This window comes from Phyllostomus discolor, chromosome X, assembly GCF_004126475.2.
Source record: "Phyllostomus discolor isolate MPI-MPIP mPhyDis1 chromosome X, mPhyDis1.pri.v3, whole genome shotgun sequence".
NCBI lineage: Eukaryota > Metazoa > Chordata > Mammalia > Chiroptera > Phyllostomidae > Phyllostomus > Phyllostomus discolor.
Window position 1 is genome coordinate 99,091,523 of NC_050198.1, and position 26,085 is coordinate 99,117,607.

General features: G+C 39.9%; 1 protein-coding gene across 3 annotated transcripts in view; it reads right to left on the reverse strand.

The window, feature by feature from the left end:
- ZC3H12B (zinc finger CCCH-type containing 12B) overlaps positions 1–26,085 on the reverse strand; it is a 93,730-nt gene that overhangs the window by 12,479 nt on the left and 55,166 nt on the right. For 2 of the 3 annotated variants that reach the window (XM_028522573.2, XM_036017121.1), the window contains exons 5-6: positions 18,283–18,472; positions 4,200–4,965 (exon numbers count right to left, since the gene is read on the reverse strand). In XM_028522573.2, the coding sequence (XP_028378374.1) occupies positions 4,200–4,810 (611 nt within the window). In that variant the 5' untranslated portion in view covers positions 4,811–4,965; positions 18,283–18,472. Of the gene's footprint in view, positions 1–4,199; positions 4,966–12,076; positions 12,173–18,282; positions 18,473–26,085 lie in introns of those variants that run through there. The other variant, XM_036017122.1, reaches the window with a different exon arrangement.

Sequence of the window (26,085 nt, forward strand, 5' to 3'; positions counted from 1 at the left end):
CCTTCCCTGCTCCTCTCTAAAAAAATAAATGAATAAAATCTTTAAAAAATTATCTTTAAAAAAAAGAATTCACTTTGAACATTTATTGAGGTGGTAATGAAGTCCTACATAAGGACTCAATATGCAAAGTGTAGTGCTCAACAAATGTTTAAGGAAGGATAAATTTTACAAGTGAAAAGTAAAGTAATGGTTGCCAGGATGACTTGTTTTAGTGAAAACTCACAAAAAGTCTCATCACAATTTTAAAAAGCTAGGACCTATAAGCCTATCTAAAAAGCAGTGAAGAGCCTATAGGACCCACAAGTCAGAGTATCTTGGTGACACTACAGCTCCCTCTGTCCCAATAACTGGCTTAGATACATATCGTGATCCAAGTTTCCAACCAAATTCTGCCTAGCAGATGGGTCACTGGCCTCCCCCTCTGAGCTTTTTGAAAACTAGGGTTCAAATATTTGGGCTTCTCCCTGACTTAACAAACAACATGGGAGCATTTGCATTTGGAAGCTTTCATTTGCCCGCAATGCATTTTTCTTCCCAAAGGAGACGGGTCACAGAATGAACATGTCCTTTAGCATCTTAGCATACATTAGTATGTGAATCACAGGTCTATCACAGTAGCAACTATTAAACACATGCTGCCAATGACAAACAAAGAATTATAATGTCAGTGCAGGCTCCTCACCCAACGTGCTGAGGATGAACAGATGTTATTACGTAGTTTGTGTGAGAAGGGCCCATCACGATAAATTTATAGCTAACTATGGGAAAAACAAACCACATTTAGAGTAATGGCACTAACGAATTCATAAGCCGACTGTGGCACTGAACTTTGACCATGTAAAATGTGACTGCAGAATAATGGACTCATCAGTGGCTTACCGAGTCAAATCAGGGAAGAGATGTTAACAAGAACAAAGCTGGCAATTAACGCAAAATCATGTGATCCACCACGCACTCTTTTAATATGCTCCTAAAAATAAGGTTCAGTGTTATTTTTTTCTTTTTGCTTTCTTTAAATTGTGTAAGATGTCTTTACTTTAGTAAAGCAACTCCTACAAAAGACAACAGTTCATCTTCCTATCAGTGTGACAGTTTGCTACTGGCACACACTAGATATGTTAAAACTAATTACCTTGGTAATTAATGCTCCATTATTCCTTTCAAAGCAAAAGAACCATGTAGTATACTTCCTAACTATCAACCCTTGAATAGAATTCCAAAGACAAGGAAGATTGTATATCACCATCTCAAAGTCCTCAAGTTCTGGGTTCTTCTCATCCCTACCTCTAAAGCACAAAACCCTACGTCCAGTCTAGGTGTCCCGGGCTGTCTGATCTGATAAGAAGTTGAGTGTGGCAGATCCCATACTACTTTCTTTCTAGAATCACTCTAGTTTATGCCTATCAGGAGGGGAGCAGAGTTACCTTTGGCCGTTTGAACAAAGAAATCACCCTCTGCTTTCCATTGGCCCACTGTACCATTACTATTTTGTACACAGATCATTTAACCTCCTTGTTACTATGCTTCTAGCCTCCCTTCATTAAAACTGGGATGATGTCTAGCCTGTTCTACCCACCTTGCTTTGATGCTGTCATGATTTAAAAGATTTGAAAAAGGAGATCTGTAAATGTATTACCTTCTCCTAGGAAGAATGCCAAGTATTCTTCATTTTTTTATTGACTTGAGAAAGAGCCACGTGTTCCATTTTTTTATGCATTCATTGGTTGACTCCTGCATATGCCCTGACCAGAGATCAAGCCCAAACCTTGGCGTATGGTGATGATGCTCTAACCACCTGAACCACCTGGCCAGGGCCAAAGTATTCTCAATAACACTAATAGCCACACAGTCTTGCATGATATGATTAAAGGGGCATTGGCATCAGATTCAGGTTTTGACAAAAGCTTTGTCATTTATTACTTGTGGAACATTAGGCAGTTACTCAACCTCTCCGAACCTGAGTCTCTTCACCTGCAAAAATAAACTGAATTAGTCCATTCAAACAGGGTTTTTAGAGAGGAGTATATTACATATGCTAAATGACCTGGCACAGAATATGCACTTACAAATGTTAGTTGAATTTCATTCATTTGAAGCCAGAGACTTAAGTTTAAATGCTTGCTTTGCTACTTACTAGCTATAGCGAGTCAGGTCAAGGAAGTCACTTAACTTTGCTGAACTCTATAGTTTTGTCATCTGTAAAGTTGCTGTGAGGATTAAATAGAACTATATATTAAAGTATATCTGCAGGCAGTCTGCTAAGCAAGTCCTGAATATGGCAATGGTATGATTCGTAAGACTGGCCCTTATTCCTGCTCTCTCGTATCTCTGTGGGAGCATCCAACATTGTGCTCTGTGCTCTGGGGAGAAGAATGGATACAAAAGAAGATCCCTACCCTCAAAAACAATGGGATAGTCAAGCCCTGGCTGGTGTGGCTCAGCGGATTGAGCGCTGGCCAGCGAACCAAAGGGTTGTGGGTTCGATTGCCAGTCAGGGCACATGCCTGGGTTGTAGGCCAGGTCCCCAGTGGGGGGTGCATGAGAGGCAACCATACACTGATGTTTCTCTCCCTCTCTTTCTCCCTCCCTTCCCCTCTCTAAAAATAAATACAATCTTTAAGAAAAACAATGGGATAGTCAAATGAAAAATTGGCTACCCTAGGCTTTTTACTTTGTTCCGATGGTGTATGGTCTAAGAATTCCAGTGAGCCCAACAAGCAGTAGTGCACTCAACAGAAAGCTGGCTCCTGATCACTGGGAATGTTTAAGCCAAAGCTGGATGACAACTCAGTTGAGAAATGGAAGGAATTTCTAAGGCTCTCTGATAGGAAATAAAAATTATATGAGAGTATGGAATAAAGTACGAAGCAACTCTTGGTTCTGTATCGCTTTCCTATTGCTGATATAACAAATGGCTACACGTTTAATGACTTAAAATCAGACCAATTGATTCTGCTTCAGGAGATCAGAAGCCTCAAATCAAAGTGTTGGCAAGGCTGTGTTGTTTCTGCAGACTTCTAATGCCTTTTCAGCTGCTGGAGCCCATATTTCTTGGTTTCTGGCTCCTTTCTTACATCACCCTAAGCTCTGCTTTCCATCATCATATTGAATATTTCCTACTGTTCATTCTGACCCTGCTGCCTCCCTCCTTCTTATAAGGAGCCCTGTGGTTATACTGAGCCCACCTTGAGGATCCAGGATCATTTTCCTCACTCCAAAATCCTTACTCATATCTGCAAAGTCCCTTTTGCTGTGCAAGACAACATATTCCCAGACTCCAGGGATTAGGATGTAGACATCTTTAGGGAGATGTTATTCAGCCTACCATAAGTACTGCAGCTCAGAGGCAATCGCTGGGATCAGAAAAGTGAGAATGTCGTTTGTAGAGGTGGTACATCACGAAGGGTATGAAGATAAGGAGGTCACCCCTAGGTTGGAAAATGACATGAACCCAAGTAGTGGGCACAGAAATCAGCATAATTTACACGGAGACTGTTAAAGAATGATGTAAATGCAGTTAGTCTGAGAGATACAATCAAATAGGACGAAGAAAAGATCAGATCACAAAGCCAGGCAAAGGGATCCAAATTTGGTACAAAGGCAATGGGGAGTTACTGTGAGTTCCCAAGTATGCCCCAAAGTGACATCATAAAAGCAATATTTTGCCCTGGCTGGTGTGGTTCAGTGGACTGAGCACCAGACTGCGAAGCAAAAGGTAGCCAGTTCGATTCCCCGTCAGGGCATATTCCTGGGTTGCAGGCCAGGTCCCCAGTAGGCGGCATGTGAGGGGCAACCACACACTGATGTTTCCCTCCCTCTCTTTCTCCCTTCCTTCTCCTCTCTAAAAACAAATAAATAAAATCTTTTTTTAAATAAATAAAAACAATATTTGCAGGGTGATTGGTCTAGCCAAGTATAAGTGGGAGGGAGAAGTTCAAGAAAAACAAAGGCTGAATGGTTATGCCTTCTCTGAAGTATCACTGATGTCTAAGCTGCTTTCAGACCCCCTGAAGTTAAATCGGCAACAATTTCCAAGTAGAGAGAAAAGGCTAGGGCAGAATCATCTTAGCCTCTCTCCACCTAGAGGAGCACGAGCTAGACAACAACAAAGGGCATACCCTAGTTTTTGGTAAAGGAAGACAATTTCTATGAGCTTGTGGCAGTTTCAAAGAGAGAGAGAGAAAATGTACCAGTCTTACCTCATTGCCACGTTACTTCCATCGATGACAATTGGCCTCAAATTGTCACTGCTATCTATTTCATCATCAAGAGACAGTTCAGGGCTTGCAATCTCTCTGGAGCTGGATCCCCGGGGCACGAACAGGCTCGGGTTGACCTGCCCTTCCGAATCACCTCTGGTCCCAAGTCTGACAAGCTCTGCCAATACATCATTAATAAGTGACTCTGGGCCCAGCTTGTTCAGCACTGATTGAATCTGTTCCTCTGCATAGCCTAGCTTTAGGGCAAAATCCATCTTGGCTTGGTATTCCTTTTCCAAGTCAGGCTTCCCATCCTGCAGAATGCTGCTCTGGGAGAAGCTCGGACGATCCAGGCAGGGTGATCTACAGAGCTGGCGGTGTGGCTTGGAAGGAATCTCCTTTTTCTTCAACTGAACAGCCCCAGGTTTGCCGCTAGTGTCATTGCTGTTGCCGCTCTTAAGGCTCATCTGTTCAGGGTCACTCTCGGAGCTCACCCAGTCTTCAGAATCAGCAGTGCCCTGCTCTGTGCTGTCTTGCTTAGGCTGCTGCTTCTCTTCCTTGGGAGCACTCTTCTTCATTTTTGTTGTCTCCACTGTAGCTGTGGCCGTCATCCCGTTCAGTGGGTCTGAGATCTGATCAATGCTCTTTTCTTTTTAAGCCTGCTTGGAATCCACGTACGGTGGCATTTCTTTGTGTTAAAATGTGGTGGTAGTGATGGTGCAAGACTCTATCTGTTTGGGTTGGTATGTTCAGATGTTACTACTCCCTACAAATGAACACACATACCGCGGTCATATTTAGCAAAATTCTGGGAAAGCATTTTAGAACATAACAGTTTCTTCCTAAGAAACTAGCTGTTGTCTGAATTTTTTTTTTGCTTAAAATGGTTGACCTCATCTTACATTAAAAATACAGAAAAAATATAGAAAGTTTTTAATTCTCTAATAATTCTAGACATAAGTCTTTCAGTGGTGACAATAATGCTATAACCGCCCCCCCTCCAAACACACACACAAATCACAGCTAAAGTTAACTGCTTATCACAACTTTGAGAAAGAGAAACATGGCATTTCAACAGGGTACAAAAATATAAATGTCCTTGAAAGGACTCTCTCTCCTCCTTTATATCATGTAAGTTGTCCAGATCCCACACCAGATCCTTCCTGCTAGAGCTGAGCTCCACTCGTGAAGACCACAGCCTCTCCAGCACTACTTTCTGCAAAATATCAAGGAACTCATCTACTGGGGAAGTTTAAAACCATTAAATTTGCTTTTGAGTGACTGCAGCAGGCCAGAAGGGTAACAAATAGAGAGGTGTGCTCCAGATAGGGAAAGAGGTTTGTACACACTCATGAATTGTGTCTGTAGCCTCTTATATTTATTGTAGCTGTCTTTATTATATTGGAAGAAGTAAAGTCGACTCAACTTGCATGAGACATCAGGACATTTAAAAAATCGAAGCTACAGAAAAGAATCACTGGGCAATTTTATTTCTCAACTTTTCTCACCTAATTTCATCTGTCCTGGTCGGTTTAGTTCTAACTTGGCCAAAGTGTTTCCTTCAATTTGAGCCTCACTCCCTCCTATGTAAAATGAGGGTACTGATAGTTACCTCACAGGGTGATGATTACATACAATGAGTAAGAAAAGTGCTTGGTTAAGTGAACAGAACATAGTTAAGGTCTTGATATATGTAAAGGGTGCAAGAGACACCACTAGAGGCTTGGTTTAAAAATGAAGAGCCCTGGCTGGTGTGGCTCAGTGGATTGAGTGCCAGCCTGTGAACCAAAGGGTTGTGGGTTGAATTCCCAATCAAGGCACATGCCTGAGTTGTGGTCAGGTCCCCAGTAGGGGGTGCTCAAGAGGCAACCACACACTGATGTTTCTCTCCCTCTCTTTCTCCTTCCCTTACCCTTTGTTTAACATAAATAAATAAAACATTTTAAAAAAAGAAAGGAAGGAGACTGACCATGAGGGAAGGCTGTAGACACATGAATACTGACAAGCTCTTCAGTTAGTACCTATGCTCACTAATCTAAAACCAGACTATGTAATCAGTGTACTAGAGTTTTCCAGTTACAGCTCAATCCTATTTTTACAAACAAGAAGAAAAGCTACCAATAGCTCTATCTAAGAAGAATATGCACAACTGCATGCTTACTTCAAGGAGTCATATTTGGAAACATTATATGCTCACAGAATTGACAGGAGAACTGACATTCAGACAGCATATAATAACTCCTCTAATGATTCCACTACCAGTTATAACTTCAATATTTCCCTTAATTAGCTAGCACATAGATGCGGATTTCACTTTTACTTCTCCATTCAACTTTGTTATTCAAACTGTAAAGCCTATTCCCTCTATAAGTTCCACGTTTACTATCTGACTTACATTTGATTCTCTTCAAAATAATGTCTAGGGCATTGAGATTCCTGTCCCCACATTTATTCAAAATTCCAAAGTCACTTAAAAACAACTGTTTGTAAGACTGCACATATATCTTCTTGGCAAATGTAAAAGACATGTTTGCCGCTCTTAGAGGAGTACAGAATGTTTTTCTCCAAATTGACACTGGGGTGAGCACCTTTACCATGTTGACAGAGACAGACATACAATAGCAAATTTACACTCATGGAAAATCCCACAACAAAGAAAATCCTCACTGAAATGACTAGTTGTTATTGTGAAATGTTCCTACTCAATAACCTAAAGTTGAAGAGAAACAAATGACTCGGCAGGCATAAGCATGGATTTACCATTCAAAGTCTTAAGCAATACAATTTTGTAAACATTATTTTTCATCTGTCTTAGAACCTATGTAGGTGTGAGGTATCATGTACTTTTTGTGTTTGTTTTGTATCGTTTGACAACGCAAGCCCCTTGAGTCAACAATAGCAGGAATGTCTTTTTTCTCAAAAGACCAGCCACTGAGTGCCAGACACTGTGATAAGCCCCGGGTCTAGGAAAAGAAACCAGACCGGATCCTTGTCCTCAAACAACTCACAAGCTAAAAAATAAAAATGGCTAGATGGGGCCCTATACAGTGCTGAAACACAATTCTATACAGGGCGACTGTTTCAATTACAGTCCAACATGGGATACTTTTGAGAATGAAAGGAGGATTATTCATTATTATGTCAGAACCATAGGCAAACCTAATGCCTGGTTGGTCCTTCAAGTTACTTGAAAATTCCCATTGACATACAGAATAGGAAATGTTCAGTTCTGTCAGTGAGGTTGTAGATGGGAACAGTGGTTGTAGGGATTAGGATGGAATTCAAGAATTGATATAATACTTGAAGTCACTTCCCCCCTTTTTATTGAATTTACTGGGGTGATACTGGTTAACAAAATTGTATGGGTTTCAGGTGCTCAACCTACAACATATCACCTGTACACTGTACTGTGTGTTCACCAGCCTAAGTCAAGTCTCCGTCCATCTCCATTTATCCCCCCTACCCTCCTCCACCTTCCCAGCCCTCCTCCCCAGGCAGTCACCACACTGTTGCCCATGTCCAAGAGTTTTTTTTTCTTTTTTTGTTTTTTTGCTCAATTCCTCACCCCACCCCCTGACTCAGCACCCCCCAACAGCTGTCAGCATGCTCTCTATCCAAGACTCTGTCTCTATTTTGCTTGTTATTTTTCATTTTGCTCATTAGATTCCACATATGAGTGAAATCATATGGTACTTGTCTTTCTTTCACTGGCTTATTTCACTTAGCATAATGCTGTCCAGGTCCACCCGTGCTGTCACAAAGGGTAATGAAAATTAAAACCCAATGAAATATCACCTCACACCTGTCAGAATGGCCATCATTAATAAATCAACAAACAACAAGTGTCGGCCAGATTGTGGAGGAAAGAGGAACCCTCGTGCACTATTGGTGGGAATGCAGACTGGTGCAGCCACTGTGGAAAACAATATAGATGTGCCTCAAAAAATTAAAAATGGAACTGCCTTATGATCTAGTGATTCCACTGCTGGGAATATATTGGAAGAAACCTAAAACAGTAATTCAAAAGAATATATGCACCCCTAGGTTCATAGCAGCATGAGTGACAATAGGCAAGATTTGGAAACATTCCAAATGCCCATCAGTAAATGAGTGGATCAAAAAGCTGTGGTCCATTTACACAATGGAATACTACTCAGCTATAAAAAAAGAAGTCATTTTTTTTTTTACTTATTAATTAAGTACCAAGAAACATATTAGGGGCTGAGGACATAAAAACAGACATGGTCCCTAATTTCGAGGTGCTTTTAGTGATGGTGGTAAGGAGTGAAGATAGACAAACGTCTATCTTCATTTATCTTCATTATATTCAAATGTCTATCATATTAAAATGATTATATAATTCACAATTAAAAACTATGACAAGTGATTAAGGGACAGAGAAAGAAGAAAAGCGCATTTCACTTGTATGCAAAATAAAAAAAAAACCCACAAAATAACAAACAAAACCCCACAAAACCCCCACAAGATAACAAACAAAGCAAAAACAGAGTCATGGAAACTAAGAACAAGCCCTGGCTAGTTGTGGCTCAGTGGACTGAGCTCTGGCCTGTGAACCAAAAGGTCACCAGTTCGATTCTCCTTACACATGCTTGAGTTGTGGGCCGGGTCCCCAGCTGGGGGCCTGCAAGAGGCCACCACACATTGATGTTTCTCTCCCTCTCTTTCTCCCTCCCTTCCCCTCCCTCTAAAAATAAATAAATAAAATCTTAAAAGAAAGAAAGAAACTGAGAACAAACCGATGATTGCCAGAGGAGAGGGAGATGGGTGGATGGATAAAAATGGTAAAAAGGAATATAGTCAATAATACTGTAGTAACTTTGCAGGGTGACAGATGGTTACTACACTTAATGTGATCATCACATACTAAGGTATATAAATGTCTAATCATGATGTTGTACACTTGAAATTAATATAATATTATATTTCAACTATACTTTCATTTTAAAAAGTATAGGAGGTATGAGTTGAGCCTTAAAGGAAACAGTAACAATTTTCTGGGCAGGGAATAGGTTTTTAAATTATAGATATATGAAGATTAATATGGTATTGTGCCTTAGTCAATACCTTATGTCTAATATTACTGGTGAGAGCAGTAATAAGTGAAAGCATTAAGGATGGCTAGAAGAAAATAGTTAATTTTGCCCAAAAAGGAAGTGAGTGGGAAGAAAACTTTCAAAGATAATGTTCTAGCACATACTTATGACACGTGGTGAAAAGACTTTTTATCTTTCATTGTTATTGATAAAAAAATCACAAATGAATACACGAAAGACTGGCATACTATGGAAAATCACATTAGTCAGATGAAATTATAGGATTGGGATATAACTTAAGAAGCTAAGAACTCTGTCACCAGAAAGCCACATGTTATAAGTGCAGTGCTTGCCTATAATTGGCTTAAGAATATGATTAAGCAAATATTACAGACTTGTATTTGAATATAAAAAAAGCAGTGACACCTATGCAGGCAAAAGCTGACAATAGTGACCTCAAGAAACTACCACCAAGAAAAAACAAAACAGCTCAGGCTGGTGTGGCTCAGTGGATAGAACACTGGCCTATGAACCAAAGGGTCGTCTGTTGGATTCCCAGTCAGGGCACATGCCTGGGTTGCAGGCCAGGTCTCCAGCAGGGGGCGCATGAGAAGCAACCATTCACTGATGTTTCTCTCTCTCTTTCTCCCTCTCTTCCCCTCTGTATAAAGATAAAATAAATACAATCTTTAAAGGAAAAAGAAAAAACAGAACAAACAAAGTCTTCCTGTGTGCTCAGTGTACTTTCCTCCTCCACCTTTCCCCCATCATTCTTTCATGAAATACAACTCATTCATTTTGCATTTTCATAGAAGAATTTTCCAAGGTCAAGTATTCAGGTGCTATTACAAACTTCACTTCATTTTTTTAACCCAAAGATGCCAAAACCAGCCTGTATGAAGACAGAAATATCTGGCCATGTGTACTGGGCCACTGGAAATGTTCAAAAAAGCCCAATTACCATGTAGGACAGAGCTATCCAGCAGATGCTATGTCAAGAACAGGATAGTAAATTTGAAATTATCTACATATGGTTAAGTTACTTTATTATTGGTGGAGTTGTTAATTCTCAAGCTGTGCTATGGAAAGGCACGTTCTGAGAAATACTTAGGAATACCTAGTTAGACAACTGCCTTTCCCTTTCCCTTCTTGCAATTTTTTTTTCACAGTAGGCATCCTCACAGAAAATATGCACATAAAAATTATCTACTAAGTGGGGTTTTTAGTGGGGCCCAGGTAATTGAGAAGTGACTACAGCTCAGTCATCATAAGACTACCGAGCTCTTTTCTTGCTTTCTACTCTTTCAACTATATAATTTTAAAAACAGAATTAGCTTTAAAAGAGAGCACATCCAAATCTGTATTGTATTAAGCCATCATATCTTACCTTAAAAATGGCAAAAATAAGTTATTATGAAACTTTAGGAATAATAATAACATATGAACAATCATTTCCATTTGCATTGCATATTAGCATTACCTCAGTGCTTTCACATACACACTTTCAATCAACAGGGCCACGTCATTACCTACACAACCCAGATTTGGGTTGTTATGACTTATGTGGCCCACCTTTAATTGCTTGTGTCAAGCACATCAGCTAAAGAAATTACACAAATCCCAGGGAGAAACATAAAGTGTAAGCTTTCTTAATGCTTGGGAGGTTAAGGGGTTTGATACCTTTGCTGATTCTGAAAATGTAAAGGGTTCACGTGAATGCTAACAGAGACAATTCAAAATCCCAAATCTTAAAGGTGTTTCCATTTTCATTTATATTAAATCTATTACATACAGCAATTATATCATAAAGGAGATAAAGACTTTCTTCACTGCTTCCTCAACCTCCAATTACACACACTTGTCCGTGCACTCTTTTTCTTTTTAATTTTGATTTTTTAAAAGATTTTATTTATTTACTTTTAGAGAGAGGAGAAGGGAGGCCGAAAGCCAGAAATATCAGTGTGAGAGAGAGATCATCGATTGGTTGCTTGTTACAGGCCCCCGACCGGGGACCCGAAACCCAGGCATGTGCCCTGATCAAGAATCAAACCCAAGATCTTTCAGTTCACAGGCCAGCGCTCAGTCCACTAAAGCCGCAGCAGGGCTTCTGTGCCAGGGCTACTCCTGCACTCTTAAATGGTTTATATACAGGTAGCACTTAGCAGGGAAATAAGTATAAAAAATCGAATATTTTCTATAGTTTGTAAAAATGAGATTTCCCTCAAACAGTGGGAACACGCTTGGTAGCCTGCTTTTACACTACTCTCTAAAACAAAAGTGGTTTTTCTTTCTTTTAATGTTTTTCGTCTTCAATGTGTTCTCATTATATGTCCCAGCAAAAATCACCACCACCAGAACTAAGCACAACTGAGCTTATTTACAATTTAAGATTTCATTTCATAGCTTTGCACACCATTATATGGCCTCAATTAGTGTCCTCTGCCCCCACATCAAATGTCAAAACTTTACACAAAATGCTGATAGGAAAGTAATTGTCTATTGATTTTCATTATCCATTCATCCTTCTAGGATTTCAAACATAATAGACACACAATAATTTGATTTCAAGACTCATTATTCCTAGGTTTTAAACTAGGGCTCATTTTCCTGTTACCTTCACCACCACTGATTCCCATTACGGAGGACTTGTGTTCATAGCCCATCTAAAACGCCTTACACTACGCACACTCTGCTGTCCAAACTAATTAAAACCACATTGTTAAATGTAACATTAATTTATGCTGGACTTTATCTCCCACACATAAAGCATCTGCAGTGCTCAACCTTTCAGAAGTACAAGAAAGCTGTAGGTTACATACTTACTAGTTCCTTCTTGCTTGTATAAAGAAGGTCTGGAGAAAAATCAGTTGAAATTCAACTGGGAAAGCTGCATCAGAATCTACAGGAAATGGTCACTGTTAGAGTAACTGTGCAGTGAATGTGTGATCTCTGGTCAGGAGTGAAGGCTGGGGAGCTGTTATTAAAGTAGCTTCTCCAGAGAACACGCCTACTCCCATGACTCATTTGTGAAGTTCCTTATCTCTCCTTTCCTTTCCCCTCTCCTCTCGTCCTCTCTCCCCCTCCTCTCCCCTCCTCTCCCCTCCCCTCCCCTCCCCTCCCCTCCTCTCCTCTCCTCTCCTCTCCTATTACCTCTCCCCTTACCTCTCCTTCCTTTCACTCCCTGCCACAGACTCCCACCCCTAAGACTCTTTTGATCAAAGGCTGTAGGGAAATGTGGCTATGCTATTCTGTACTTCCAGTCAATTGAAAAAATAGCGCCTGTGCTATGACCTTAACAGGAATAAACATATCTTGAACATCCCTGTCAGTTAATAACACTGAGCTGGGTCTTTTATTTATTCTCTCCAATTCAAATGCTTAGAAAAATGAGTAGAATAGAGTATATCCCGTTTTGTTTTTTTCCTTCACATGCAAACGAACAGACTAAAAGGAGAAAGGACTCAGTGATCAGGACAATTCTGAGGGGCGGCTGCCATACTGCAGCCGCGATGTCATTAGCTTGAGCCTGGTTATCCCCAAAGATCTTCGAGAAGAAATCTAAAATGTACTCAAAGGCAAATGGAAGTAGAAGGGAAAGGGAGAGTGGAACAGATGTTATTAGACTCCCAAGTCTTAACTCTCCTTATTTAAACCAATATATTGTTTTCACTTCAAACAGTGATGGGTTGTTGTTTCAACAGCTCCGCTTTATCTCAGCAGCACTGCACTTCTGTGGCCCGTGAAGTTCATAAGAAACGGTTATAAAAATATTTCAGAGGCTTTAGAAATAAGGGGTGTTTAATAATGCAATATGTGTTATACTGAATGTGTCAACCATTTTATGCCAGAGGCACTCTCCTGGCTGCCCCACGAGCCTAGCATGTCGGGGATCCTTAAAGAATCCAAACAAGAATAAGAAAGCCAAATAACAGGGAAAAGCTTTCTGCATTTGGAGTTGGAGTCAGGAGATGTGGGGCTCAAATCTTCCTCCTAACCACTTCCAAAAGCTGTGTGACTTGAATGCCGCCGGCACCTCACCTATGAGTCTGCTTTCTTATCTGGAGAATAAAGATACTCTTATCTGTCTGCTGAGACAACTGGTATGAGGAACAGGAAGCTATATGAGGAAAGTTTGTTAGCAACTGTAAATTTGTACAAATGTTACATATTGTTATTGGTTACTGCAGAGAAAGGTATGAACTGCTTAATAACAGGCAGCTACTACTGCAGTAGAATGAGAATCAATACATTTAAATGTTAGTAGCAACTCTAGTGTGACTAATTATGAGATTTGGGGCAAATTATAATACCTCTCTGTGCCATAGTTTTTTCACCTGTAAATTGAGAACAATGACGGCACCTATTTCATAGGGGTTTCTAAACATTAAATACGAAACATGTGAAAAGTGTAGATGAGCTGTACAGTTCTCTACCAGTTGCCCATGTAACCTATTTTCATACCCCAGGCTTGGTAGGTTGCTTCACCACCAACTGTACTGTTGAAACATGTCAAAGTAGTATTTCTCTTAGGCTTGCATTAATCATTTATCAAGACGTCGCCACTAGGAAGCTATCGAAAAGCCACTGTTCCACATTATAAAATCATTGTGCCATTTTGGATCTTTAAAGTTCTAATTTCTCACTCCTCCTCTGCACACTACGTGCCCAGCACTGCTCCAGGTACTGAGGGTTCAAAAACAAATATGATAAGTCCCTATAAGGAGTTCACATTCTATTAGGTGACATAAGCATGTAAAAAAAATAGCTACAGAGCAATATAATGTGCTCTCATAAAGTTGTTCGTGAGTGCTAAGGGAACACCAAGGAGGGAATAAGTAATTCTGCTATCTGAGGTGAGGAAAATAAAATTTGAGCTGGCTTTGAGGGTTTACTAGGAAAAAGGTAAGGACATTGTAGAAGACACGCTGACCAGCTGGATTAGTGTATAAAAGGGCAAGGACATGTGAAAGGCCATGGTGTGGTCAAGAGTAGTGAGTAATGCTCTCCACGCTCAGGCTTCTCTCCTGTACTTCTCTCACTTCATCCTCTCCCTCATTCGTTACAAGTATGTCTCTGTCTTCCACCAGCATGTAAGCTCCACTAAAGGCAAGAACCAGCCACATTCATGTTTGTGTCTCTGCTTTGCCCAATCCCAACATTTGGCATATAGCTATGTATGTGGTAGGTTTTTAAATAAATATTTTATTAAATGTATCCTCTGTACTATTGCAAGTTCTGACATAGTCATAGAAGCCTGCAGTCAATTTTAGCTGATCAGAATAATAAAAACCATTTGACTTTATATCAGTTATAGCCCAGATTTTACTTAAATGATGATTAGTTGGGTTAAAGTGATTTTTTTGTGAGTCACTTATTATCTAGATGCAATTTTTATAAAAACCTGTCTATAATTGACTTTGTGTTTCAGTCAACATTAACACCAGGGTTTTTTGGAAAGTACTTTTTTCACAATAGAGATTAAAAATAATAAAAACTGTGTATAGCAGTAATTCTCCAACTGTCTCAAAGTTTATGTAATCAACTTTATGCCATGAAATCCTTTGATTTTTACATGACTTTAAATCAATGCTAGCTTTGAGTGATAGTAACACAAATTGTAGAGAAAAGACTTCTAAAAATCTGCTTGTTAATAAAAGTAATGTGAACAATAACAAAAATTGTTAAAGTCAACTTTTTCAGAATTCTGGTATTTAAGCAAAGACTTGCAATTATCCAAGGGGTGTTGAATTCTAAAACCCAAACCAAAAACAAAACACACACAAAAACTCAACAAGTTTTATTGGCTGAACCATGGTTCAAACAGAAAATGCTGTGCATTTTAATTCCCCCTTTTCCCATCTCCCTTCCCATTGCCACAGTGGCCCTGGAAGCCAACAGCCTCACAATCACAGTAGCCACAAGAACCAGCAACTCAGAAGCCAACAGAGGGAAAGGAATGAATTTGGAGCTTCCCCAAAGTCCTGTCCCCATCGAAATATCACTATCTGACCTGTCTGGCATTTTCTTGGAAAACCTGAATCACAGCGCTTGTCTTCATTTGACGTGACTTAGAGGTCAGGCATGGTACACCGATCCCTCCAAGCAGGGATGTTTATCAAAAACAATTAGAGGCAGCTGTTTAACATAACAGCTATCTTAGGTCATAACAACACTTGCGGGAAACAAGAAGCTGACCAAAAACGTATAAGGAAAAGCTTGCAACTAGATGTCCACAGGCAACACTGAAAAGCTCCAAAATATCCTGGGGTATCTAGGAGGACGTGTACGTGTGCAGGGCTGTGTACGTGCTCAGTAAAGACCTAAAAAGGCCCTAATCTTTCACCTTGCTGACTTTAGGGATCTATGCATCATAAAGTTAAGGCTAAGGCAAAGTTACCAAACGCCTTCTACACTGTTGACAGTGTCTCTCAATGTGCACACAAAGTCCCTTGGCCAAAGGTTGGAAATTGATTTGTTCGTAGCATTGATATTCTTTGTTGAACCATTAGCTGATAACTTAGCTATTCCAAGCAGACACCTCAGTGATCACACATCACAATGAATACAGACTTTATGGAATTACTGCAGAAGTCATTAAATAACTCACCCTGGCTGGTATGGCTCAGTAGATTGAGCACTAGCCTGCAAACCAAAAGGTCGCTGGTTTGATTCCCAGTCAGGGCACATGCCTGGGTTGTGGGCCAGGTCCCCAGTTGGGGATGTGTGAGAGGCAACCGGTAGGTGTTCTGGTATCTCTCACACATCTCCCTCTTTCTTCCCCGCTTCCCACCTCTCTAAAAATAATAAGTAAAATCTTAAAAAAAGAAGTCATTAAATAATTTAACTACAATAAACCCTGGGGAGAAGAGGGAATCTGATTTCCAGAGTTGCCACAGTGCATTATTTAAAATGTCCCATTTTCAACAAAAAAGATGAGACATGAAAAGAAACAAAAGGCATAGGCCAGGTGGGGTCAACAATATGGTAAAATAGGAGGTGCTGTGCTTGTATCTCCCCTTAGCAACAATAACGTGACATTTATTCATGAACAAAAGTGCTCTGTGGGAGCTTTGGGATCCAGATAGGAGACTGTGAAAATTCAGTGGAGCCCAAGACCAGTGGGGGCCACTTTGAGAAGGCAGGTCCAACCCAAGTGGCTGACTCACCAACCATGGTCCAGCTACAAACTTGGAAACAGCTCCATCACCCTGTGGGCTCAGCTAAAGCCCTGTCTGTCTGTGGTTCTGCCACCAGTACCACAAAACTGGCCTTCAGAAGTAAAGGAGAGATGAAGACATTCCCAGACAAAAGCTGAGGGAGCTCATCACAGGAACCTGCCTTATAAGAAATACAAAGTGAGTTCTTCAAGTTGGAAAGAATGAACGCTAAGTAACAATAGGAAAACATGTAAAAGGATAAAAGTTACTAGTAAAGTTAAATATACAGTCAAATGAAGAATACTCTAATACTATAATGATGGTACATAAATCACTTTTTATTTCTAGTATAAAAGTCAAATAGTGTTAAAATAACTGTAGCTATAATAATCTGTTAATGGATGCACAAAGTAAAAAGATGTAAAATGTGACATCACTACCATAAAGTGTGAGGAAAGGAGACTTAAAAGTGCACAGTTTCTGTATGTGGTTGAAGTTAACCTGTTATCAGCTTAAAATAGACGGTATCAAATATAAGATAGACATAAGATGCAATCACCTCCAGTCAGGCTTACCAGATGGTCAAAACTGGACATTATATTCAGTCATAAATGGGGCTACTAATTAACTTCCCTGCCCTGGCAGGACAGCAAGCCAGAGCCCAGAGACTGTGACAGCTTGTTATTTTGGAGCCTGAATCAGGCCTGAGTGTTCACTGAATTCCCTGGTCAGATGAAATCACTGGTGTTGCCCTTGTTTGGGGAAACAATTGGCTGTGCTCTCTGTTCAAGCACTACTGTTCATATGACTGTTGAGTGGGCTACGCAGCTTACCATGTGTTCTAATTAGGTCCCCTGGTTGGACAGGCTGACTACTGTATTTAGCAATGAGCAAGGGCCATTAGTTAGATTGCCTGTCTGGTCACAGCAGGACAGGTGGTTCCAAAAACCGGTAAAGCTCTTTGTTGTTTTAATTCAAGCCAACCTGCACACTAAGTTCCAGGGCCTTGGCTCAACAGGCCTATTGGTTTTACTCTGTGAACTATCAGCTCTATCTGCCCTTCTCTTGGCTCAAGTGCCACTGGGCTGCAGGGGAGTTCTCTCCAGCACTTATCAATGGGGCCGGGAGACTCTCTTCACAGCAGCTGGGGCTAGTCTCAGCCCCTTGCCTGGAAGGGGAGGCGGGGTACTCCAGGCTACTCTGGATTTCCCAAACATGCTTTCCAGTTGGGAGGGACAAGGACCGACCCTCAGCCTTGGCTATGCATTAATCCCCCTGTCCGTATATAGCAAGGAAGCCTCCATGCCCGGTGATGGCTTTGCTTTTGGGTAATCAGTTCTGCCCACACACCTCTCAGCTTAAACGCCACTAAGGCCAAACAGCTTCTAGTCGTCACCAGCATTTCTGGTCAAATGGACTGAAAAGCATTCTCTACAGCAAGTGGTGCTACAACTCAGCACCTTGCCAGGGCACGACCAAACCAGTCTCCAGTGATGGAAAATCAGGTGTATCTGCACCCCACCAAGTTCCGTGGTCAGAGTATGTCCACTGTTTTGGTTCTGTAGGTGAGCAAAGCTGCTGATGGAATTGCTACAACCAGCATGTGGATTGTCAAGATCCACGTGCTGGTTGTTGCAAGCTGTCACAGTCAGATTCCCAGTGGCTGGGTCCTGTAGATCCCCCTAAAATCCCCATAGTGCAAGATCAGAGTGGAGGCTCCCACAAAGCAACCCACAAAGGCTGGGGGAAACTCCTGGCTCCCACCGCCCCACCCCCAGGTTCTCTTTTCCCACGGGAGGAACCAGAGGCTCTGTGTGGTGTTGTACTCCCTTGGGGGAGGAGCAATTCAGTGAAAATGTAGATACTTCTTACCCTTCTAATGTAGCGTGTCTCGGTCTCAGAGGTGCAGGTGGGTGCTTCAGCCTCACCCCCATGTTCTAGGATTCTCTCAGTGGAGTCTTATTCTTGAATAGATATTAGCTGTTCTTGTGAGGGGGAGTGAAGTCAGGAATTACCGATGTCGCCAGGTTGGTGACATCATTCTGAGCTTCAATTTTAACATCTGTGAAGTAGGGATAATACTTTCTGGTCATAATAAAGATTAAATAAGACAATAAATACAATGCACTTTGTAAATTACAAATCAGTTTACAAGTCCAATAAATATTTATGAAGTACTTGCAATAGGCCAGGCATTAATTACGATACAGTGATATACAAATAGTCCCTGACCTCCAACAGTTTATAAAATTAATGACCCATTCTACACAGCGTGGTATAGTGGAAAGAACACAGACACTGTTAGTCAGACACCTATGCTCAAGTCTTAGCTCTGCTACTTATCAGCCAAAGAATCTTATTTTTTAAAATAGATTCTTTTAAAAAATCTCACAAATTTATTACATTTTAGTTCCCTGATGTTGGGCAGAAATAATGCTTGCAAAAAATGCATTACAAAAAATATATTTCGTGAGGATAGATGATGCAAATGATAATAAAACAACCATCTTTATTATGAAAGTTAGGTAGCAAATGGAATATTTGGAGATCATCTACAGTACACCAAACTGTCACCATGTCTTTTTTGAAACATTTTATTTATTTATGTTTTTAGAGAGAGGGGGAGAGAAACATCAGTGTGCAAGAGAGACATTGACCAATTGCTTCCCATATGTGCCCCGACTGTGGACTGAACCTGCAACCCAGGCATGTGCCCTGACCAGGATGAAACCAGCAACCTTTTGCTTCGCAGACAACGTCCAACCACTGAGCCACATGTGCCAGGGCTGTCACCGTGTCTTGACCTAAAAGCAGTAGTTGCACATGTTGGTATGGACACTGTATATTCAATTGTTTTTTTAAAGCTTTATTGAGATATAAGTAACATACTATACAATTAATCCATTTAAAGTATTCAATTATATAGGCTTTGGTATATTTACAGATATGTGCAACCTTCACCAGTCAATTCTAGAGCATTTCATCACTTCAAAAGGAAACCCCACATGTGTATTGATTGAAAGACTTAATATTGTGAAGATGTCAATACTACTCAAAATGACCTACAGATTTATTTCAATCCCTATGAAAGCCCCAATGGCAATTTTTGCAAAAATAGAAAACTACATCTTAAAATTCATATGGAATTTCAAGGTACCCCGGATAGCCAAAGCAATCTTGACAAAAAACAAAGCTAGAGGTCTCATACTTCTATATTTCAAAACCTATTACAAAGGTCCAGCAATGAAAACAGTGTGGTACTGACATAAAGACAGACAGATAGACTAATGGAATACAATAAAAAGTCCATAAAATAGCCATCATACGTATGGATGGGGAGAAGGCAGTTCTTTCATTAAATGGTATTGGGCAAACTGGATATTCACACAGAAAAGAGCACATTTGCACACTTAGTTTATGACATATACAAAAATTACCTCAAAAGGGACATAAATGTAAGAGCAAACACTATAAAATTCTTAGAAGAAAACATAGGGGGAAAGCTTCATGACATTGGTCTTGGCAATGATTTGCTGGACATGACACCAAAAGCACAGACAACAAAAGTAAAAAATAGATAAACTACATTAAACTTAAAAACTTCAGAGCATCAAAGGACACAATCAACAGAGTGAAAAGGCAATCTAAACAATCAGAGAAAATACTTGCAAAACATATATTTGAAAAGGGTTTAATAGCCAGAACATGTAAAGAATTATGGAAACGTCATAGAAACAACAGTTAAAAAATGGACAAAATATGTGAATAGACATTTTTCCATTAAAGACATACAAAGTACCAATAAGCACATGAAAATATTCTCAACAGCACTAATCATCAAGGAAATGCAAGTTAAATCCACAATGAGATATCACCTCACACTTGTTAGGGTGGCTACTAGAAAAAAGTAACCAGAATGTAAGTATTGGCAAGGATGTGGAGAAATTGGAACCCTTGTGCACTGTTGCTTGGACTGTAAAATGGTGCAGCCACCATGGAAAACAGTATGAAGTCTCCTAAAAAAATAAAAAATAGAATTACTATATGATCCATCAATTCCACTTCTGGGGATACTCCCCAAAGAACTGAAAGCAGGGTCTCAAGCACATATTTGTACACCCATGTTCATTTCAGCATACAAAAGCCAAGAGATGGAAGCAACCCAAGTGCCCATCAATGCATGAATAAATAAAACAATTGTGGTATATATACCACAGTGAATATTCAGCCTTAAAAAGGATGAAAATTCTTTTGGTTGGGGTGGCGGAGAGTGGGGGGGAATACAGACAACTGTAATTGAACAACAGTAAAATAAATTAAAAAAAAAAGAAGAAAATTCAGCCCTGGCTGGCGTAGCTCAGTGGATTGAGCGCGGGCTGGGAACCAAAGTGTCCCAGGTTCGATTCCCAGCCAGGGTACATTCCTGGGTTGCAGGCCAGAACCCCCAGCAACTGCACATTGATGTTTCTCTCTCTCTCTCCCTCCCTCTCTCCCTCTCCCTCTCCCTCTCTCTCTCTCCCTCTCTCTCTCTCTCTCTCTCTCTCTCTCTCTCTCTCTCTCTCTCCCTCCCTTCCCTCCCTAAAAATAAATAAATAACATCTTAAAAAAAAGAAGAAAATTCTGATATTTTCTACAACATGGATGAACCTTACTTAAAGACATGATGTTAAGTGAAATAAGCCAGCCACACAGGCAAAAATATTGTCTGATTCCACTTCTGTGAGGTTATCTAAAGGAAACTGACTCTTAGAATCAAAAAGTAGAATGGCAGTTGCCAGGAACTGGGGGAAGGAACATAAGGGCATTACTGTTTAATGGATGTAGAGCTTCGGTTTTGCAAGATAAAAATCTACAGAGCTGTTGCACAACAATGTGTTTGTAGGTAACCGTATTGTACTGTCTACCTAAAATAGGATTAAAATTATAAACTTTATGTTTTATAAAAAATAAATAAATAAAAATTTCCAGCCCTGGCTGGCGTAGCTCAGTGGATTGAGCATGGGCTGCGAACCAAGGCATCACAGGTTCGATTCCCAGTCAGGGCACATGCCTGGGTTGCAGGCCATGACCCCCAGCAACCGCACATTGATGTTCCTCTCTCTCTCTCTCTCTCTCTCTCTCTCTCTCTCTCTCCCTCCCTCCCTCCCTTCCCTCTCTAAAAATAAAATAAAAATAAAATCTTAAAAAAAATTCCAATGCATGTGGCTTGCTATGGCAGAATGAGGAGATAGTCTGTTCAAACTAAAAAAAATAGAAAAGATGGTAAATTTTATGTTATGTGACTTTAAACCCAACTAAAAATAAAAAAGCAGTACTCTGAAACCTTTAGCATTCACACACCTATCCTCATATCCCTACCCAGGACCCTAAGCAGTCACTAATTTACTTTCTGTCTCCTCTTCTGGATTTTCAAATAAATGGAATAATAGTATGTGGTCATTTAGTGACTGGCTTCTTTTACTTAGTGCAGTATTTTCCAGATTCACCCATGGTGTAGCATGTATCAATACTTCATTCTCTTCATGGTTAAATAATATTTCATTGCACGGTCTACAACCATTCATCTGCTGATGTACATGGGTTGTTACCACCTACTGTCTATTTAAAATAATGCTTCTATAAATATTCACCTCTAAGTGTCAGTGTGAACATGTTTGTATTTCTCTTGGGTACAGATGTATGAGCAGAATTGCAGAGTTATGAGGCAATTCTATGTTTCATCACACTAGAAACAGCCACGCTAGCTTGAAAAGTGCCTGCACACCATCAGTGTACGAGCGTTCTTCTGATTCCTCCACGTCTTCGCCAACACTTGTTTATTATCTGACTTTTTTTAGTTTAGCCAATCTTTGTGGGTATAAAGTAATATCTCATTGTGGTTTTGAGTTGCATTTCCCTGATGACTAATGCTGCCGAGCATTTTTTCATGTGCTTTCGGCCATTTGTGTGTCTTCTTTAGAGAAATATCTATTCAGATCCATGGTCCATTTTTACCTTGGGTCGTATTTATTACTGATTTGTAGGAGCTCTTTATATATTTTAAATAAAAGTTAGCCCTGGCCGGTGTAGCTCAGTGGATTGAGTGCAGGCTGGGAACCAAAGTGTCCCAGGTTCGATTCCCAGCCAGGGTACATTCCTGGGTTGCAGGCCATAACCCCCAGCAACTGCACATTGAGGTTTATCTCTCTCTCTCTCTCTCTCTCTCTCTCTCTCTCTCTCTCCCTTCCCTCTCTAAAAATAAACAAAAAAATAATAAAAGTTCATTGTCAGATACATGATTTTCAAATATTTTCTCCCATTCCATGCATTGATTATCTTTTCATTTTATTGATGGATTATTCTGAAGCACAAAACTTTTTCATTTTGATGCAGTTAAATCTGTTTATTGTCTTTTGTTTCTCGTGCATTTGTATCACTGTCAAAACTCCTACATCATGAAGATTTATCCTCATGTTTTCTTCTAAGGATTTTTAAATGTTTTACTCTTACCTTTATGTTTTTAATCCATTTTGACTTACTTTTTGTCTATGGTATGAAGCAAGGGCCCAATTTAATTTTCTTGTATGTGATTATCCAGTTGTGCCAGTACCATTTTTTGAAGACTATAATTTTCTTCAATAAATGGTCTTGGCAACCCTGTCACCAATCAGTTGGCCACGAATGGATGGGCTTATGTTTGGACACTCAATTCTATTACATTTATCTATATGCATAACCTTTTGCCAGTAACATAGGCTTTTTTTTTTCATAAAAATCTATTTATTTTTCTTTTTTCAATGAGTTTATTGGGGTGACATTGGTTAACAAAACCATAAAGGTTTAAAGTGTACAACTCAACAAAACATCACCTGCACATGGCATGTGCACCTATCACCTGAAGCAAAATCTCTTTCCGTTCCCATTTACCCCTTTGCCCACTTCCACCTCCCCTACCTCCTTACCCTATGGCTATCACCATATTGCTGCCCATGTCTATGTGTCATATATACATATGTTTTGCCTAATCCTTTCACCTTTTTAATCCCAGCCTAACCCCTCACCCTTCTGACAACTGTCAGTCTGTTCTATGTATCTATGCTTCTGTTTCTATTTTGTTAAAATATTTTGTTGATTGGATTCCACATATGAGTGAAATCATATGGTATGTCTTTCTCTGACTGGCTTATCTCACTTAGCATAATAGTCTCCAGGTCCATCCATGCTGTTACAAAAGGTAAGATTTCCTTCTCTTTATGCCTACATAGTATTCCATTGTGTAAATGCACTACAACTTTTTTATCCACTCATCTACTGATGGGCACTTGGGCTGTTTCCAGATCTTGGCTATGATAAACAGCACTGCTAAGAATATAGAAGTGCATAAATTCTCTCAAATTGATGTTTCAGCATTCTTAGAATATATTCCCATAAGTGGAATCACTGGGTCAAAAGGCAGTTCCATTTTTTTATTTTTTGAGGAAACTCCATACTCTTTTCCACAGTGGCTACAACAATTTGCAGTCGCACCAACAGTGCACTAGGGTTGTCTTTTCTCCACAACCTCACCAGCACTACTTATTTGTTGATTTGTTGATGACAGCTGTTCTGGCAGGTGTGAGGTGATGATATCTCTTTGTGATTTCAATTTGCATTTCTCTAATGATTAGTGACATTGAGCATTTTTTCAAATGTCTATTGGCTACCTGTATGTCCTCTTTGGAGAAGTATCTATTCAGATCCTTTTCCCATTTTTTTCATTGGGTTGTTTGCTTTCTTGGTGTTGAGTTTTAGAAGTTCTTTGTATATTTTGGAAATTAACTCCTTACCAAGATGTATCATTGGTGAATATGTTTTCCCATTCAGTGGGTCCCTTTTTTATTTTGTCAATGGTTTCTTTTGTTGTGCAAAAGCTTTTTAGTTTGATGTAATCCCATATGTTTATATTTTCATTTATCTCCCTTGCCCTCGGAGACATGTCAGCTAAATTTTTGCTATGAGAGGACATGTGAAATTTTACTGCCTATATTTTCTTGTAGGATTTTTATGCTTTCACAACTTATGTTTAGGTCTTTTATCCATTTTGAGTTTATTCTGGTGTGCGATATAAAATGGTGGTCTAGTTTCATTTTTTTGCATGTACCTGTCCAATTTTCCCAACATCATTTATTCAAGAGACTGTCTTTACTCTATTGTATGTTCTAGCCTCTTTAGTCAAATATTAATTGACCATACAGGCGTGGGTTGATTTCTGGGCTCTCTGTTCTGTTCCCTTGTACATAACTAACTGCTTTTTTCTCTTGCTGCTTTTAAGATTCTCTCTTTGCCTTTAAGCTTCAGCATTTTAATTATGATGTGTCTTGGTATGGGCTTCTTTGGGTTCATCTTGTTTGGGACTCTCTGTGCTTCCTGGACTTGCATATCTTTTTCCTTTACCATGTTAGGGAAGTTTTCAGTCATTATATCTTCAAATACAGTGGTCAATTCATTTCGGAACTCATGATGAGTGCCAAAACTGAAAAGTACCAAATGATGAAGCATTTTCTCTTGCAAGGCAGTGTTGTGAATCATACAAGTTCTAGCAAGTGCAACAAGTCCCAAACAAACACCGAGTCTTGAAACATTTTTTGTTCTCATCAAAATGCAACAAGTACAGAGTTTGATGAGTTCTGAAGTCGATAAGTACTGAGGTATGACTGTAAGTTCTTCATCCTTTGCTCTCTCTCTTTTCTTTCTGGTACCCCTATGATACAGATGTTACACTTCATGTTGTCCCAAAGTTCCTTAAATTACCCTCATTCCCTTTAATTCCTTTTTCTTTTTGCTGCTCTGATTGGGCATTTTTTTTTCTACTTAAGCTTCCAAGTTGCTGATTTGATCCTCTGTTTCATCTAACCTACTTTTTATTCTTTCCAGTTTATTCTTTTGTTTCTCCCAGTTTATTCTTGATGTCAGATATGGTATTCTTCCTTTGTGACTGGTTCTTTTTCATGGTTTCTGTGTTCTTTTACACGCTGTTGTAGTTCTCACTAAATTCCTTGAGCATCCTTATAACCATGTCTTTGAACTCCGTATCTGTCAGATTGCTGGCTTTTATTTCATTTAGCTTTTTTCTGGAGATTTCTCCCGTTCTTTCATTTGGGGCACATTTCTTTGTCTCCTCATTTTGTCTGTCTCTTTGTATTTCTCCTATGTATTAGATAGATCTGTTATGACTCCCAGTCTTTGTGGGGTGTCCTTATTTGTAAGTGTCCTTTGAGACCCAGTGATGCAATCTCCTGGATCTCCTGAGCTGGATGCTCTAGAAATGCCCCTTGTGTAGGTTATGTGGGCCCTCCTGTTGTAATTGAGTCTTGATTGCTGTTGGCCTATTCATGCATGGGATGGACTCTCAGGCTGGCTGGCTCTGAGGCTCAACCCCAACCAGAGCATATAAGCTGCTGAGCAGGTGCAGTGTTGCTGTGGCTTTTTCTGCAAATCCTTGGTTATAAGACTCTTCCTCGGCTTATCTCCTTTGATGAAATGGTTTCTGAGGTCAGTGCTTGATATCTGTTCTCACCATAGCAGGCCTCTTCTAAGCTGTCTAACCCCTAGTTCCCTTCTGTGTGGTCCTGGCCTACAGTCTCAGCTGTATTTTCATTAGATCTACAAATATCCTCCCAATTCTCTTTCCTAACCTCCACTCTTCTTGAGAGCACC